The 17,026-nt window shown below is 45.0% G+C and overlaps 1 protein-coding gene across 2 annotated transcripts in view; it reads right to left on the reverse strand.

Annotated features, from left to right (window-relative positions):
• Nucleotides 1-326: 326 nt before the first annotated feature.
• Nucleotides 327-17,026, reverse strand: part of SEL1L3 (SEL1L family member 3) — a 47,536-nt gene continuing 30,836 nt past the window's right edge. Inside the window, exons 17-24 of one of the 2 annotated variants that reach the window (XM_028745162.2) lie at nt 15,781-15,864; nt 12,860-12,950; nt 12,673-12,757; nt 11,603-11,712; nt 10,264-10,391; nt 8,174-8,276; nt 8,020-8,092; nt 327-2,896 (exon numbers count right to left, since the gene is read on the reverse strand). In XM_028745162.2, the coding sequence (XP_028600995.2) occupies nt 2,730-2,896; nt 8,020-8,092; nt 8,174-8,276; nt 10,264-10,391; nt 11,603-11,712; nt 12,673-12,757; nt 12,860-12,950; nt 15,781-15,864 (841 nt within the window). In that variant the 3' untranslated portion in view covers nt 327-2,729. The remainder of the gene's footprint in view (nt 2,897-8,019; nt 8,093-8,173; nt 8,277-10,263; nt 10,392-11,602; nt 11,713-12,672; nt 12,758-12,859; nt 12,951-15,780; nt 15,865-17,026) is intronic. The other variant, XM_077934435.1, reaches the window with a different exon arrangement.

The following is a 17,026-nucleotide window of genomic DNA, read 5'->3' on the forward strand; positions in this document are numbered from 1 at the left end:
AATGAGCCCCGGTCCTCTCCCCATCCTTCTCACTTATTGAACAGGTGTGTCAAGAGTGGCAAGCTATGGCAAGTGGAGCAAGGAAGACTGGTATCTCTCTCCTGCCCCTTCTGGCAGAATTGAGCAGGTCATTGGGTGTGGGAGATGGGGGGCACACCTCAGTAGCCAGTAAAACGTTGGGGAAAATGACCAAAGAAGTTGGTGAAGGAAAGGTGGCGACGGGAATATCAGTGCATACCTGACCCAAACTGTGAGAAGAAACAAATAATGTACTTAATTTGTGCATTGCAGAACACCTTTCATCTACAGGGCACTTAAGTTAAAGGTTTATCTTATTATCATCTTTTTTATTACTTTAGTCCAATCAATAAACTGCTGGCACGGCATTTTTCATCTCTAATATCTCCAGTTTGATATCACCATTGTCGTCACAATGGCGTCAAAACATCTGCTAGCGTTTATTATGGCAATTTCCACGACCAATCTCGTTTCCGTTTCACATGTCAGTTTGCCCTTAAAAGACTCGGCAGCCTCACACGTGCATTTTGTATATTTTCAGTGGAAACAATATTTGATAACAATATGCAAGATGCCACGTGGGAGCATAACAGGCACAATAAAATGGAAGCTTAATTGGTTGTTTTGATGGTCAGGCCCTCATCTGTGCTCTTACTAGAGGTTACCATGGTTCACTTGTGGTCATTCCCAACTGTATACTAGTTCATACGTTGCAGGCAAAGGCAACAAGCACAATAATAATAGAATTGCACCTTGCCGACAAAGGTCCATATAGTTAAAGCTATGGTTTTCCCAGTAGTGATGTATGGAAGTGAGAGCTGGACCATAAAGAAGGCTGATCACCGAAGAATTGATGCTTTTGAATTATGGTGCTGGAGGAGACTCTTGAGAGTCCCATGGACTGCAAGAAGATCAAACCTATCCATTCTTAAGGAAACCAGCCCTGAGTGCTCACTGGAAGGACAGATCGTGAAGCTGAGGCTCCAGTACTTTGGCCACCTCATGAGAAGAGAAGACTCCCTGGAAAAGACCCTGATGTTGGGAAAGATGGAGGGCACAAGGAGAAGGGGACGACAGAGGACGAGATGGTTGGACAGTGTTCTCGAAGCGACCAGCATGAGTTTGACCAAACTGCGGGAGGCAGTGGAAGACAGGAGTGCCTGGCGTGCTCTTGTCCATGGGGTCACGAAGAGTTGGACAGGACTAAACGACTAAAAAACAACAAGGAACCCTGAGGAGTCCAACCTTCTGCAATGCAGGAATATGAAGCTGTCCCAAAGGGAGATTGAACCTGCAACCTTGACATTCACAGCACCATGCTCTAACCAAGTGAGCTATCCAGATTCGTAAATCACTTCACAGCCAGAAGCCACTTAAGCGGTATACAGCAATATTGCGTATTAATGAAATTAATGTGTAGATTTAATTTGTGCTTTAGAAAAGTTTCAACGTGTGGCCCATAAATTATCTTCATAATTGTTAAAACAACTCTATACGGTACAGCAATATCAGAAGCAGCTTTTCTAAGCTCAGATACCTCTTCAGTGCTGAAATACCAGTGGGCTTGACATACATACATACATACATACATACATACATACGTGTGTGTGTTTATGTGTGTATGTATGCACACACACACACAGTGGTACCTCGGGTTAAGTACTTAATTTGTTCCGGAGGTCCGTTCTTAACCTGAAACTGTTCTTAACCTGAAGACCACTTTAGCTAATGGGGCTTCCTGCTGCCGCTGCGCCACCGGAAAACGGTTTCTGTTCTCATCCTGAAGCAATAATAATAATAATAATAATAATAATAATAATAATAATAATAATAAATTTTATTTATATCCTGCCCTCCCCAGCCGAAGCCGGGCTCAGGGCGGCTAACAACAATAAAATAATACAACATTCTAAAATCATTCCAATAAAATTCATTCAACTCAAATTGATGGCAACCATTAGGCTAAAGTTTTGTGAAGATCGCCAAAGGAGGGAGTCAGGCTGTGCCCTGACCAAAGGCCTGGTGGAACAGCTCTGTCTTGCAGGCCCTGCAGAAAGATGTCAAGTCCTGCAGAAAGATGTCAAGCAAAGTTCTTAACCCGAGGTAATATTTCTGGGTTAGTGGATTCTGTAACCTGAAGCGTATGTAACCTGAAGCGTATGTAACCTGAGGTACCACTGTATATATTTAATGTTAACAGAATATTCCTAGATACTGTCTTTGAAATGACATTTTGGAGCCTTAGCCCACCAAGGCAAAAATGATTTTGGAGCACGCTACGACTGATTAAGACAAGTCCTTCTTCCCCAAACCAGGTCTATCAATTCTCCGAACTGAAAATAAAACCCTGATTAATTTTAAAGGAACAGAAACATCCCTTTCCCAATAATACAATAGGACCGATTATGTTTTAGTTCACACTGTTTCTGAATTTGAAAATAAATTACCTCAAGTTCTACAGGACACTAGATCTGAAGGTCCTTCCTCCTTGAATCAAAGTGTCCCCTTTCTAACCAAATTTTGGGTGAAACCTTCAAGGCTGCTTCAAGCTCAAGCAAGGAAGTGCTACAACAACAGCATAGCCTACTCCCACGGTGAAAGCACCCGCCAAGTTGCAAAGGGGGGGGGGGCATTTTCCAAATTGGCGTAGAAAGGGGAGGTTTCCGTCTCCTGAAGACATCAGAATGTCACTTCTTGAGAAAATGCATGCCTCAGCTGCTGGAGCGGGGATGCTGAGGATTCAAGACATCCTCCTCTGAATTATTTGACACAGTAGGTTCTCTGGGCACTGCTGGTCTTGTCTCACTAGTATTTTCCTCTGTGGAAGAGAGTTCAGTTGGAGCCTCTTCAGGCATTCGTGATATCCGGCGATGAACAACTGTTGGAACACACAATATAATGCAGCAGATAAAAGTAGTGTTATAGATTAGCACGCCCCCCATCACTCAGGTGATGCAACTATTGGGTTGCGGCGCTCATCTCACTTTCAGGCCGAGGGAGCTGGCATTTGTCCACAGACAACAGCTTTTTGGGTCATGTGGCCAGCAGGACAAAACCACTTCTGGTGCAACGGGACACCGTGACAGAAACCAGAGCGCACGGAAACACCGTTTACCTTCCCGCCACAACGGTACCTGTTTATCTACTTGTATTGGTGTGTTTTTGAAGTGCTAGGTTGGCAGGAGCTGGGACAGAGCAACGGGAGCTCACTCCGTTGCGGGGATTCGAACCGCCAACCTTCTGATTGGCAAGTCCAAGGGACTCAGTGGTTTTGATCACCTCTCCAACAGGGAGGACTACGCACACAGCTCCAGATCCTGAAGACACCATTTTATGAATATGGAACCTGATTCAGCAGGGAGATTCGCACACAGAACCCACAGTCCATATGCAGATGGCCTGGAAGAGCATCCTTTTCTTAAACAGTACCTTGCATAGCAGAACTGTCAAGTATACTTTGCCCTTTTTAACGTCTGGATTCCTATTCAAACATTTCTTATGGTGACTCTTCTTTTGATTTAAATTTGATGGTCAATTCAGTTCCCCATATGATTTATCATTTGCTTAAAAGCACTTCTAAACCACTTAATCTTTCAAAAGTCTCTAAGCAGTGTTCAATAATGTCTGTGTGGCATCATCGTTATTATTTATCCAATTTCATACCCACCCTTCTCCAAAACATTCAAAGGCAGGTCACAGCCAGTGGAAATGACAATATTAATAGCAGTTCAAAACAAATACCAAATTCTCCAAATTCTCTTCCTTCACTAACATACTTTGTGTTATGTACTGAAGTTCTCACCCTGGGCCAGCAGGGGGATACTGTAGATAGTTATGCAAATAAGGGATCGAAAGTGACGTTCAGTGATTGGATAGTTACAGAAAGTGGTTACTGTTGCGTTGTAGTGGAGCTCTATATAAGCAGGCTGCCTGAACCCTTCAGTTCAGTTCTGTTCTGGCCTCTGAATAAACAAGAGCTGTTTGAAGAATCGCTGTGTCGTCTGATATGTTCACCCACAACTTAACACTTTGCCTCCTTTGCCCATTAGAGTAATGAAAGCTTATACTAATGGCAAAATCTAGCAAATGCTAAACACAATCTACTGAAAGCTATGGAATGGGAATTAAGTTGTGACTCCTGTTAAAATAAATGACTAAAGTGCACGTAACATGAAGGATTGTAGTTTAAGTGGTCTGCAAAAATGAGGTATACACTTTCATTGTCTCCCAGATGTACTACTGTGGTCAAAACACCTATCGGAACACAGTTACATATTTCAGATTGCTCACTTGCTGCCTAAACACTTTAACCCCAGTCTTATTAATTCTTGCTTATAGCTTTGCACACTCCCTTCTCACCTCTTTCGGGGACTGATGCTTCTTCACCGCTTATTGCAAAATAATTTTCCTTTCTGGACTAATCTGGGATTTGCCATCCCCATCCCTATTGTAAAGGTAAAAGTAAAGGGACCCCTGACCGTTTGGTCCAGTCGTGGACAACTCTGGGGTTGCGGCGCTCATCTCGCTTTACTGGCCAAGGGAGCCAGAATACATCCCTATTGTAAACGTAAAGGTACCCCTGACCATTAGGTCCAGGCGTGACCGACTCTGGGGTTGTGCGCTCATCTCACTCTATAGGCCAAGGGAGCCGGCGTTTGTCCACAGACAGCTTCCGGGTCATGTGGCCAGCATGACAAAGCCGCTTCTGGCGAACCAGAGCAGCACACGGAAACACCATTTACCTTCCTACCGAAGCGGTACCTATTTATCTACTTCACAACGGGAGCTCACCCCGTCGCAGGGATTTGAACCGCCAACCTTCTGATCAGCAAGTCCTAGGCTCTGTGGTTTAACCCACAGCGCCACCCGCATCCCATCCCTATTGTAGAAGTCATTAAACTCTGCACAGCAAGGTAAACGTTAAATTGCAGGTAAGGTTCCAAGTTCTTATGCTGAGCGTGCGTGTGGACTCGATGTCAATTTATGCTCTCTGCATGACATTTCAATACCATCCTTGAGTAAACCGCATTGATCTGAATCGTAGATAACCTTAAGATTACACTATAAAATAATCAACTCAATCACAGTTCCATCAGGTGAGAAACATGAATGTTGTAAAGAAAATTGTCTCTTCCTGCTATCTTGTCTTGTTAATATTCTACCAACAATCCTTTTTAAAAAAAATCTAGATGAATGCTTTAGTTGAATACTGACTAGAAACAGGTTTAAACCAGCTTTATTTGGCTTTCTCACACTCAGAGAGCAACTGAACCACAAGTTAAAAATAAAGGTTAAATACTGGTTGCAAATAAGACTGCACAAAATCTTTACACCCACCTATACTGCCAACGGGACGCGGGTGGCGCTGTGGGTAAAAGCCTCAGCGCCTAGGGCTTGCCGATCGAAAGGTCGGTGGTTCGAATCCCTGCGGCGGGGTGCGCTCCCGTTGCTCGGTCCCAGCACCTGCCAACCTAGCAGTTCGAAAGCACCCCCGGGTGCAAGTAGATAAATAGGGACCGCTTTCTAGCGGGAAGGTAAACGGCGTTTCCGTGTGCGGCTCTGGCTCGCCAGAGCAGCGATGTCACGCTGGCCACGTGACCCGGAAGTGTCTTCGGACAGCGCTGGCCCCCGGCCTCTTGAGTGAGATGGGCGCACAACCCCAGAGTCTGGCAAGACTGGCCCGTACGGGCAGGGGTACCTTTACCTTTACCTTTATACTGCCAACACCCGCCTCCCTTTCCAGGATTTCGGTGAGGGAACAGGAAGTGCTGTATAACGTAACTCCCCCAAATTGTATCAGTGAAAGAAGAAGAAATAATTGTGGAAGTCCTTCTCTCTCACCCCATCCCAATAGATGAAAGAGGGTTGATTTCTTCTATTCTTATAATAATTTTCTTTTATTCTTATATAAGAATAAGAATAAAAGAAAATTATTATAAATTAGTTTGGAGATGGTATATATCGCCAGTCAGATTACCGTAAATCAAATAAAGAAGGAATATTTGGTGTTATGTTGGCAGGGGATGCCAGGAAACCGGGAATTATGTTCACATGTGGTGAAGATGCACAATTTTTCTGGCAAAGGGTGTTTAAGGAGATGACAGAAATCACTGGTTTAAAGCTGACCAAAAGTCCAGAGGTAGCATTATTATCAATTTACGATGGGGTGGAAGGTTCGTAGGCCAGGAAGGACTTGCTCACAAATTTATTGACAGCTGCACGAATTATGATAGCCAGGAAGTGGAAGGGGCAAGCAGAATCTAAAATGGAAGAATGATATAAAGAGGTGTGGGATATGGCTATTAAGGATAAATTAACATGTGCCATTAAAGTAATACGGGCAATATGCAGGAGAAATGATTTTGAGGAAGATACGGAGGGCGTTTGTGGAATCTGTACTGTTAAAATGGAAAGGGGTCAAACCATCATGAGAGGTGTTGAAATTTTGGGAGATTGGATAGTTATAATGCAATGGTCTCATTGGTGGGGTGCACATTTTTAGAAGAAGAAGAAGAAGAAGAAGAAGAAGAAGAAGAAGAAGAAGAAGAAGAAGAAAGGAAAAAAGAAAGTTGGTTGAGTCCCTCACATTGTGGAAATGCAACAGAACTATCCACTCTCAGAGGCCATTGCTCACTAATCAGCCATGTGGGCAAGTCTTTCAATCAGGAGACACTTTTAGGTCCATGACTCTTGCAGAGACACCATTGGGCAGTCTCTTTTGAAGGGAGAGGTGGTTCTGCACTTTTGAGGAGTAAGGTCAGTTCTTATTCTTACACAGTATATAATCATGGGAAACAAAATGAAACAACAAGCCCTGTGCCTCAGCTTAGAAAACACAGATGTAGAACCTCAGTATTGCTCATATTCCTTTTATTACTCCATGAGAAGTTCCACAATTACTTGTCTGGAATTTATATAAGCAATATATTGAAAAAGGGAGGTTTCTAGTTACTGGAAGGGACACGGGTGGCGCTGTGGGTTAAACCACAGAGCCTAGGACTTGCTGATCAGAAGGTCAGGGGTTTGAATCCCTGCGACAGGGTGAGCTCCTGTTGCTCAGTCCCAGCTCTTGCCAACCTAGCAGTTCAAAGGCACATCAAAGTGCAAGTAGATAACTAGGTACCGCTCTGGCGGGAAGGTAAACGGTGTTTCCGTGCGCTGCTCTGGTTTGCCAGAAGCGGCTTAGTCATGCTGGCCACATGACCCGGAAGCTGTACGCCAGCTCCCTTGGCCAGTAAAGCAAGATGAGCGCCGCAACCCCAGAGTCGGCCACGACTGGACCTAATGGTCAGGGATCCCTTTAGCTTTACCTAGTTACTGGTGGTATTGGGCTAGGCTATACAGTCATACCTCGGGTTGAAGTAGCTTTGGGATGAGTATTTTCGGGTTGCGCGCTGCAGCGACCCGGAAGTAACGAAGTGCGTTACTTCCGGGTTTCATTGCTCATGCATGCACAGATGGTCAAAATGACATCACGCGCATGCGCAGAAGCAGCGAATCGCGACCTGTGCACGCGCAGACGCGGGTTGTGTTTGCTTCTGGATGCGAACGGGGCTCCGGAACAGATCCCATTCGTATCCAGAGGTACCACTGTACGTGGTCCCTTTTTAAAGAGTTGCTGGTTCACAAGGTGTGAACCAAATGAAATAAATAAAATAAATAATGTGGATCAAAATGAAATAAAAAAATAAAACATGAATAAATTCAGAACTGTGGAAGGCTACATTTTCATTCCATGTTTTTATTATTTATGCTGGCATCCGATCTCAATTCTTTCCCCTTTGTAGTGAAAAAGTAAACTAGGCTTTTCGACCTGTTTGCCTTCAGTAGTCTTTAAAAATCTAGTTTGATTCCTTTTTCTATCGAGGAAAACAAATGGGACAGAGCAACAGCTTATGTACTCAAACACATGGAATATTCTATTTAAAAAAGCCTTGTACACCTGTGATTTTGTTATTATTCTTTTGTTCTTCAGCTCTATGGCTGCTGCTGGATACTTACCCAACAGAGCCCGGAAACACTGTATGACAAATGCAGCCAATGCAGAGACAAACAAGGAGCCCAGGAAGTAAATCTGCAAGGAATTCAGAAGCTTGTATTAGTTAGAGCACAAAATGCCAGGCATTTGCTCAAAGAACAGTGGAGTTGTACGCACCAGACTGGAATGCAAAGTCGTCTTCCAGAAAACACGCAGGTGGAAATAAAGCAAAGCTAAAGTGCATGGACTAATTGATTCTTGGTTGCTATAGCTCCAACACCTACAGACAACAATAAGAAAGACATCAATGTCAAATAAAAAATATGGCTCTGAGCAGCCTGTCGCAAGAGCAGACAAGGACTATGCAGATGAAGAAGTAAAGCCAGGCAGATAGAAGGCTTGAGTCTTAACTGGGGCCATCAGTGATAGGACACAGACTTTCCTTCCACATCAAAGAGCCCATCATATGGTCTTCCACCACCACCTTATGACATGTTCTCATTTATTAGTTGAGTTACTGTGATTAAAATTATGACCAGCTGTTCAGGTAGCTTGAGGAAATGGCTGCAGCTCTGATGAGAGTTGAGGAACAGTCAAAAGGTTCTCAACCATCTAGAACTTAAAGATTGCAGTCCTAAAGCTACTTCCGTTGATGTCAAATTCAGCTTCTTGGCATGAAATTTTGAGCAAGCTTCCTAGGTTTGTGGGAAAGTTTTGGATATTGTGTTGTTTTGGAGAGAGTGGTGGCTTCAGAGCCTCCTTCAGGCATTCTCACCTGGGTAATTACAGTCATGAGGTGGAAGAGAGTGGGACCATGTCCACAGGCCCCAGAAACTCTGAAAATCGAAACCTTTTTCTGTGCATGTAGGTACTCCTCGTGATTTAGAACATGGTGGAATCCATACTCTGAGTCAAAGGCCAGCAGGAGGAAGGAGATGAGGCCTTCTCAATGGGGAGGACTCCCTGGTCCTGAATGGGGTAACTGTGCCCCTGAAGGACCAGGTGCGCAATCTGGGAGTCATTTTGGACTCACAGCTGTCCATGGAGGTGTAGGTCAATTCTGTGTCCAGGACAGCTGTCTACCAGCTCCATTTGGTATGCAGGCTGAGACCCTACCTGCCCACAGACTGTCTTGCCAGAGTGGTGCATGCTCTAGCTATCTCCCGCTTGGTCTACTGCAATGCACTCTCCATGGGGCTACCTTTGAAGGTGACCCAGAAACTACAACTAATCCAGAATGCAGCAGCTAGACTGGTGACTGGGAGCGGCCGCCAGTCCTAAAAGACCTACATTGGCTCCCAGTATGTTTCCGAGCACAATTCAAAGTGTTGGTGCTGACCTTTAAAGCCCTAAATAGCCTCGGTTCAGTATACCTGAAGGAGCGTCTCCACCCCTATCGTTGTCCAGCTGAGGTCCAGCTCCGAGGGCCTTCTGGCGGTTCCCTCACTGTGAGAAGCGAGGTTACAGGGAACCAGGCAGAGAGCCTTCTCAGTAGTGGCACCCGCCCTGTGGAATGCCCTCTCAGCAGATGTCAAAGAAATAAGCAACTATCTGACTTTTAGAAGACATCTGAAGGCAACCTTGTTTAGGGAAGTTTTTAATGTGTGAAGTTTTGTCGTGTTTTTAATATTCTGTTGGGAGCCCCCCAGATGGGCGGGATTTAAATAATAATAATAATATGTTGTTGTTGTTATGTGTAGATGTCAAGGAGGAAGGGCCAGCAGACACAGGAGAACACTTGAAGAGGCCTAGCATTCTTTTGGAAGAGTACTGTGGCCCAACAAGCCACCCTGTTTTGCTGTTCTTGGTGGCTTGTGATAACTTTTCCATTCCCCAAGACCAGGAATTCTCAAGCTTTCTACCTTCAGGAAAATATTTCCCCCAGGATTTGCTTGCCAGAGGAACTTTATGGAGCTCAGGGAACACTATCAGTTCACAATGAACATGGGCCCATTCTGAGGGTGCTTAGAGCTTCTCCTGCAACTTGCACGCTGCGTGGAGAAAATAGTGGCAAGGCAGAGAGTTGTCTTCCAGGAAAGGATTTGCCGTTACTGATCTTCTCTTTGAGGAACTCTTGGTATGCTTCTGACAGACCCCAGGGTCCCCTAGAATACATTTCGAAGACCATCATCTTAGGCATTTTAACGTTGTGGCCGATTTTATGGCACCTTGCTATTATTTCTGTTGCTTCACATTTTACACCGTGCTAAATAAAAACCTGCTCTTAATGTGTTAAGGACAGCAATGATGGACAAGAACAGTCTCACCTTTCATAAAGCTCCTGGAGCACGTTTGCATTACTGGAGTTGACGGTCCTGTCAATTCCTAAATGGTCTAAAATGTGATCAGGGATGGAATAACCTTCTTCCAGGAGAACAGCTAAATTAAAGAACCCCTGCAACGTGCAAAACAAAGGTATTTCCAGTCAAACAATTAGTACTCCATGGCTCTGTGGCAAAAGGTGTTGGGCATTTTTGCTTTTAAAGGGGACAAGGAGCCAGAGAAGCTGGTGTAGAATTCACCAAGACAGATAATTCAGCCCTGGAGCAAGAAGCTCTCTTGTCAATTCATAAATTACAACCTGCAAGAAAGCTCAACAGCTTTAGCCTCCCCCACCCCCCAAATTGGGGGCACTGGACATTTTTTTGCACCCCGGCGCTGCATAGCGTGTTCTCCCTCATGGAGAGCACAGGTTGCGGGCGGGGCTGACGAGACACCTCACTGTTACTAGGCAAATGGTTGGCCATCCTTTAAGCAGGGGCGGGCTGTTACTGGGGAAATCTAGATGTTGCCATTTGTTGAGTGACAGCCCTATTTGTTAAATACAATGCTCGCAGCGATGAACTTCCTCTTTTCCCTGCGTGCTTCGGATCACCCGCCCTCCCTTCCCTAATGTTAGGCTGTTTGCTTGACCTTGCTATGCCTGTTATGGGGTCGTCTGCTTTGGGGCAGGGGCCTGGTAGGAATTTTGTCCATTTGGCTGATTAGTGTGTGCCACTTGGTTTTTGCCTACTGCATAGCAAATCGTCACAACTTGTAAGTTTTGCGGTTAGGCATTGGTCTTGGAATTGGTTGGTGGAGGGGTATGGATTCGGCTGTGCCTGCCCCTCCAAAATGCTGCTGCTGCTGCTGCTTCAAGGGTTTTCCGTTAAAGGAACCCAGGGGCTCACCATGCTTTTGTCTGAAACCCCCTGGCAAGGGGCTAGGGCCACGCAACACCCCTGGGAGCATTCTGGGGAGAGGTGAGGCATGGTTCCCAGTCCCGTCTCTCTCCCCAGGTGACTTACCCTTTCTGACTTCGCGGGGGTGCGAATGTCAGAGCTGTCCCCGTGCGGGGTCAGCTAGTGCTACCAATGCCTAAGCAACCACTCACATTGCTGTAATTTGAAGTTGTGGCCAAAATTATGCCAAAAACCTTAAACAAAAATTAAGTGTCAATTGTGTTTTTTTTTGGGGAGTGTCTTGGGGACCTCGGCGCGCAAATGCTAAAGATGGCCCTGAACGTGGCAAGGGTTTGTGGGACACTGCAGATCTCAAGAGTCTTCAGAAAAGGCCTCAGGTTTTTTGATGATCAGCCCTTTCATTCCCCAACCAGCAAGAACCTACCTGTGCGTCTCCATACAAGGCAGCTTGTGCATACATCTGTACTGAGATGTCCAAGTTTCTGGACTGATTCCGATATCCATAGTAGTAGAAATCTCCCACCTTCAGATAAGCTGTGGAAAGAAGCTGCATTAAAGACTGCGCAAGCTCCTTCGCAGCTCAGGCTATGACAAATTCCAGTGGTCCTGATCAATGATCTTTTGCAATGATCTTTGATTGATTGCAAACAAGCCAGAAGGTGGTCATTTTGCGCCCAGAGATGGAAAGAAAATAAAGTCCCTACCAGGACAGAATGGCAAATTAAGTTGGTGGATTATGCCAAATTGGCAAAAATGACCGAAGGAATCAGAAACCAGGAAGGCCAGAATTTTAATAAGGATTGAGGAAAATTTGTAACTTATCTTAAAAACCCATTGCAAACAGTTAAAATCATTAGTAGGATGGGAATAACACACGTAGTTTAATTGTGAAATTTGGACACAATGGAGATGTAAAATATCTGGATTATCATAAAAGATGCAGGAGGAAATGATTAACAATAGGACCCACAAAGGGGATGAGAGAAGTCCAGGAATATTGTTTTTATGTTGTATATTGGTTAAAAGGTAAAGGGACCCCTGACCGACTCTGGGGTTGCAGCGCTCATCTCGCTTTATTGGCTGAGGGAGGCGGCGTACAGCTTCCAGGTCATGTGGCCAGCATGACTAAGCCGCTTCTGGCGAACCAGAGCAGCGCACGGAAATGCCGTTTACCTTCCCGCTGGAGCGGTACTTATTTATCTACTTGCACTTTGATGTGCTTTTGAACTGCTAGGTTGGCAGGAGCTGGGACCGAGCAACAGGAGCTCACCCCATCGCGGGGATTTGAACCGCCAGCCTTCTGATTGGCAAGTCCTAGGCTCTGTGGTTTAACCCACAGCGCCACCCGCGTCCCTTGTATATTGGATATATGATTGCAAAACTTTTATCTGAAAACCAAATAAACCAATTATTTAAAAAAGGGAAATAGGAGGTGATTTTGCAACACTCAAAAGCACACGAACAATTTTATCTTTAACGGGTTGTTATACGTACCAAAGGAGGGAGCATTTTTCTGAGAAACCGAGAAATTATAATATCTCCAAATGCAGTCAACATCCATGTATCTTTCTGTCATATTCTAGAACACAGGATGTGGGAGAGAAAGAATGACTCAGTATGCTTCCAGGAAAATATTTAAGGATTTAAAACAACAAGAGGGTGTGGAATCACATATACTTACTGGCCTCTCTTCGCAGAGATGTGCCAGGTTTGTCTGTGACACCTCGATTCCAGTCTCTGCAGACAGAAGGTAATAAAACAGGGCTTCATGCCTAAAACCCAAGGGGTGTGAGAAAGAAATGCAAGGTGAGAGAATATTATGAAAATGATATCCAGGTGGTACATGACACCAGTCAAGCTTGCAAAAATCTATCATTTGCCCGATAATAAATCTTGGAAATGTAAAGAAACCGAAGGTACATTCTTTCACCTTTGGTGGACGTGCCCAAGGATTAAGGTTTTCTGGGAGATGATATATAATGAAATGAAAAAGGTATTTAAATATACCTTCCTGAAGAAACCAGAGGCCTTTCTCCTGGGCATGGTCGGCCAATTGGTGCCAAAGAAGGACAGAACTTTCTTTTTGTACGCCACAACAGCAGCAAGAATACTTATCGCAAAGTATTGGAAGACGCAAGATCTACCCACCCTAGAAGAATGGCAGATGAAGGTGATGGACTATATGGAACTGGCGGAAATGACTGGCAGAATCCGAGACCAGGGAGAAGAGTCGGTGGAAGAAGATTGAAAGAAATTTAAAGACTATTTACAGAAATACTGCAGAAAATACAGAAATACAGAAAAGAGGAAGGAACGCTTGGCAAACCCTCACCATGATCAACTCCCGCCTGGAAACCTATGTCCCCACTGTGGAAGGACGTGTGGATCCAGAATTGGCCTCCACAGTCACTTGCGGGCTCACTGTTAAGACCGTGTTCATGGAAGACAATATTACTTGGCTATAAGTGATCACCAAAGAAGAAGAAGAAGAGGAGGAGGAGGAGGAGGAAGAAGAAGAAGAATAGAGACAGATTGTTCAGCAGTACTGATATTCCTCCTGGAATGTGCCACAGCAAAAGAGTCTTAAGTATGTTTTAGGGCACATTCTCAATTTACACAGGGTAACAATAAGGCCTGAGGAGCTCAAGGCAGCCACATTCGCTCTTCATTCCCACATCACAACATCCCTGTGAGGTAGGTTAGGCAGAGAGACAGTGACGTGACAGCTTAGAGTACACACCCTAAAACATTCCACAGAATCATCTGCGGAACACAGGCCTTGCTTGGAAGAGAAGGAAGGGTTCTGAGAAGACAACGGGTTTAAATTAAGGACAAAATTAGAGATGACGTTGGCATAGCTCAATTCAGCTCATGCAGAACTAATACGAGGTGGGGAGCTTTTGAAGCGCAACCGTGTTGTGCAGGTGGTGGCAGCAGTTGAACATCTGACCTACCCATGCAAAAAAACAAAACAAAAACCTTCTAAGAAAATCTCTTCTCCCCTCTGAGTGGTGCAGCAGTAAAAGGGATAGCAAATTTGCAAAGCTAAGCAGGGTCCAGTGTGGTTTCAAACTGGATGGGGAACACATATTGAGATTCCTGCATTCACCAGTTCTCTGATTCTATCCTAATATTTCTTTCCATTGAGAAAGAAAAGACTGGCTGAAAAAGCTGAAAGCAGGGGAAAGCTCTACCTTAATCTGCTTCATGTAAATTTGAGGATTATCCAATTCAGATACATGAGTCCACTCCTATTGCGTCTAGTTAGGCCCTAAGAGTTTCAAGAAAATGACACATGATGCAAAATGCATCACTTGTAGCTGAGTTAATCTTAAGAAAGCAAACTGTAAATAGCTGCTTGTACTCTCACCCTGACCCCAGCCCATGGTCATGGTTAGGACTATGTCATGAAAACTCTCCCTCCCTGCAGAGATGCTATTAGATCTTGAAAAGAAGATCCCATTGGTGCTTCCCTCCAATCTGAAATAGGTTGAGGCTTTTACACAGAGCTGGGGAAGAAAGGTTGGCACTCTGGATCAACAGCTACATCTACTGGTCAAAACTTAAAAGTGAAGGATAAGGATTAGCAGCTGGTTTAAACTTTGGCAATCTGCCTCCTAGCTTTCACATGGATCCTTTGCATGTAGAGTTTCACCAAACTGTAGCCAGAAAATGCTCTGGGAGTTCTGCGTGTGGATTGAGATACACTAACTTCAGACTATCATTAAAGGGCAGAAAGTTGTCTGTGATGGTGTTTATTATTATTATATTTGTGCTGTAAGGGTGGTGCTGTGGTCTAAACCACTGAGCCTCTTGGGCTTGCTGATCAGAAGGTTGGCAGTTTGAATCCCCACGACAGGGTGAGCTCCCATTGCTCTGTCCCAGCTCCTGCCAACTTAGCAGTTCAAAAGCACACCAGTGCAAGTAGATAAATAGGTACCACTGGGGCGGGAAGGTAAACGGCGTTTCCATGCACTCTGGTTTCCATCATGGTGTTCTGTTGCACCAGAAACAGTTTAGTCATGCTGGCCACATGACCCAGAAAGCTGTCTGTGGACAAACGCCGGCCTGAAAGCAAGATAAGTGCTGCAACCCCATAATCGCCTTTGACTGGACTTAACCTTCCAAGGGTCCTTCACCTTTACCTTTATTTGTGCTATAATGGAGGGTTCATTAGGTTTTTCTGCTTTGAACACTGAATTGTTTTAGGTCATGCTGAGGGCAAAACTAGAGGGAATGGTGGAGATCTGATTTGCCAAAACCTAAGAGACTGCAGATCTAATAATAGGTTGCAAATGTCTCATCTAGTTTGTCCCTGAGTTTTTCATATCGAGCTAATGATTTGGCCTTTGCGCAGATATATCTGTTGGGAGCAGTGTTAGGAAAAGGATAAATCAGTCAATTGTTCTAATTTAGCTACTATTAGGTGGCCATTTCACAGCACAGAAGTATAGAATTCCCATTCTGAATTGCATTTATCTTTTGTTGTCATTGTGTTATTTCACTTTCTCAGTTCTCTTGCATATAACAACAACAACAACAACAACAACAACAATAATAAATGTATTATTTATACATACAGAAAAGGAGCACCAGACCTACCAAGACAATTCCAGATAAGCGTTGAGAGCTTTTTGAATGACGTGGCCTAAATAGCCGTTCTTTTCTGCCACATATTTTGCCCAGCTGAAAATAAGAACAGAAACATTAGCATTCGAAGTCTGCGGCCAACTTTGTTGCGGGCAAATGCCTGCACACACCTCAACCCAAATCAATGAACTCTAGGAGAATCGCCTGCTTCCCAACATGCTGTTTCACACGTTCTTCTAGCCCCTTGCTTTCTTGACCGTCTCAGCAATGGCGGACACCTGCCAGCAGCCCTCACATTGTGAAGAAGTATGAGAATGGCCCTCAACTCCATTATGTACCTCCAGGTTAGGATGAGATGGGGACCTTCTTGGGGGAGAAGAGAAAGGAAGGATGGCATTTGCTTCACTGCCAATGTAAGACTCAGGGCTCCCTCCCGCCACGAAATGGGCAATTTAAGCTTCAGAAATGCAAATCCCCTCAGCCCAAAAAGTGACACAATGAACAGGGTATGAAAAAGAAAGAAGAAAACAAGTATAGGTTTGGAACGTCAAGGTCACTGAAAATTGGGTTCTCCTCCCAGAGAGCACATGTTTGCGGTGAGGTCACCACAACTGACTCTCTATTGCTGAGGTGGGTAAGTTTGGATTGCCAGAGCTACCCAATTGGTCTCTCGGAAGCTTGAGACTTGTTCTGGCCAATAGGGTTGCAGAAATTGCTTCCGAGGGACAGATATATACCGCTGCATGTTGCGTTGATATTCCTCTGTTTCACTTCGCGCACCGGATCGCCCTCCCACCCTCCCTATATTTAGGGTCTTGCTATGACCTTGCTATACCATTGTGGGTCATCTGTTTGGGGGCAGGGGCCCGGTAGGAATTTTTCCCACTTGGCTGATTGGCTGGTGCCACTTGGGTTTTGCCTACTGTGTAGCAAACCGTCACAACTATATAAGGTTTGTGGTTAAAGGTAAAGGTACCCCTGCCCGTACGGGCCAGTCTTGACAGACTCTGGGGTTGTGCGCCCATCTCACTTAAGAGGCCGGGAGCCAGCGCTGTCCAGAGACACTTCCGGGTCACGTGGCCAGCGTGACGAAGCTGCTCTGGCGAGCCAGCACCAGCGCAGCACACGGAAACACCGTTTACCTTCCCGCTATAAAGCGGTACCTATTTATCTACTTACACTTAGGGGTGCTTTTGAACTGCTAGGTGGGCAGGAGCTGGGACCGGAAGATGGGAGCTCACCCCGTCGTGGGGATTTG

The sequence above is a fragment of the Podarcis muralis genome, chromosome 9 (assembly GCF_964188315.1).
Source record: "Podarcis muralis chromosome 9, rPodMur119.hap1.1, whole genome shotgun sequence".
Classification (NCBI taxonomy): Eukaryota; Metazoa; Chordata; class Lepidosauria; order Squamata; family Lacertidae; genus Podarcis; species Podarcis muralis.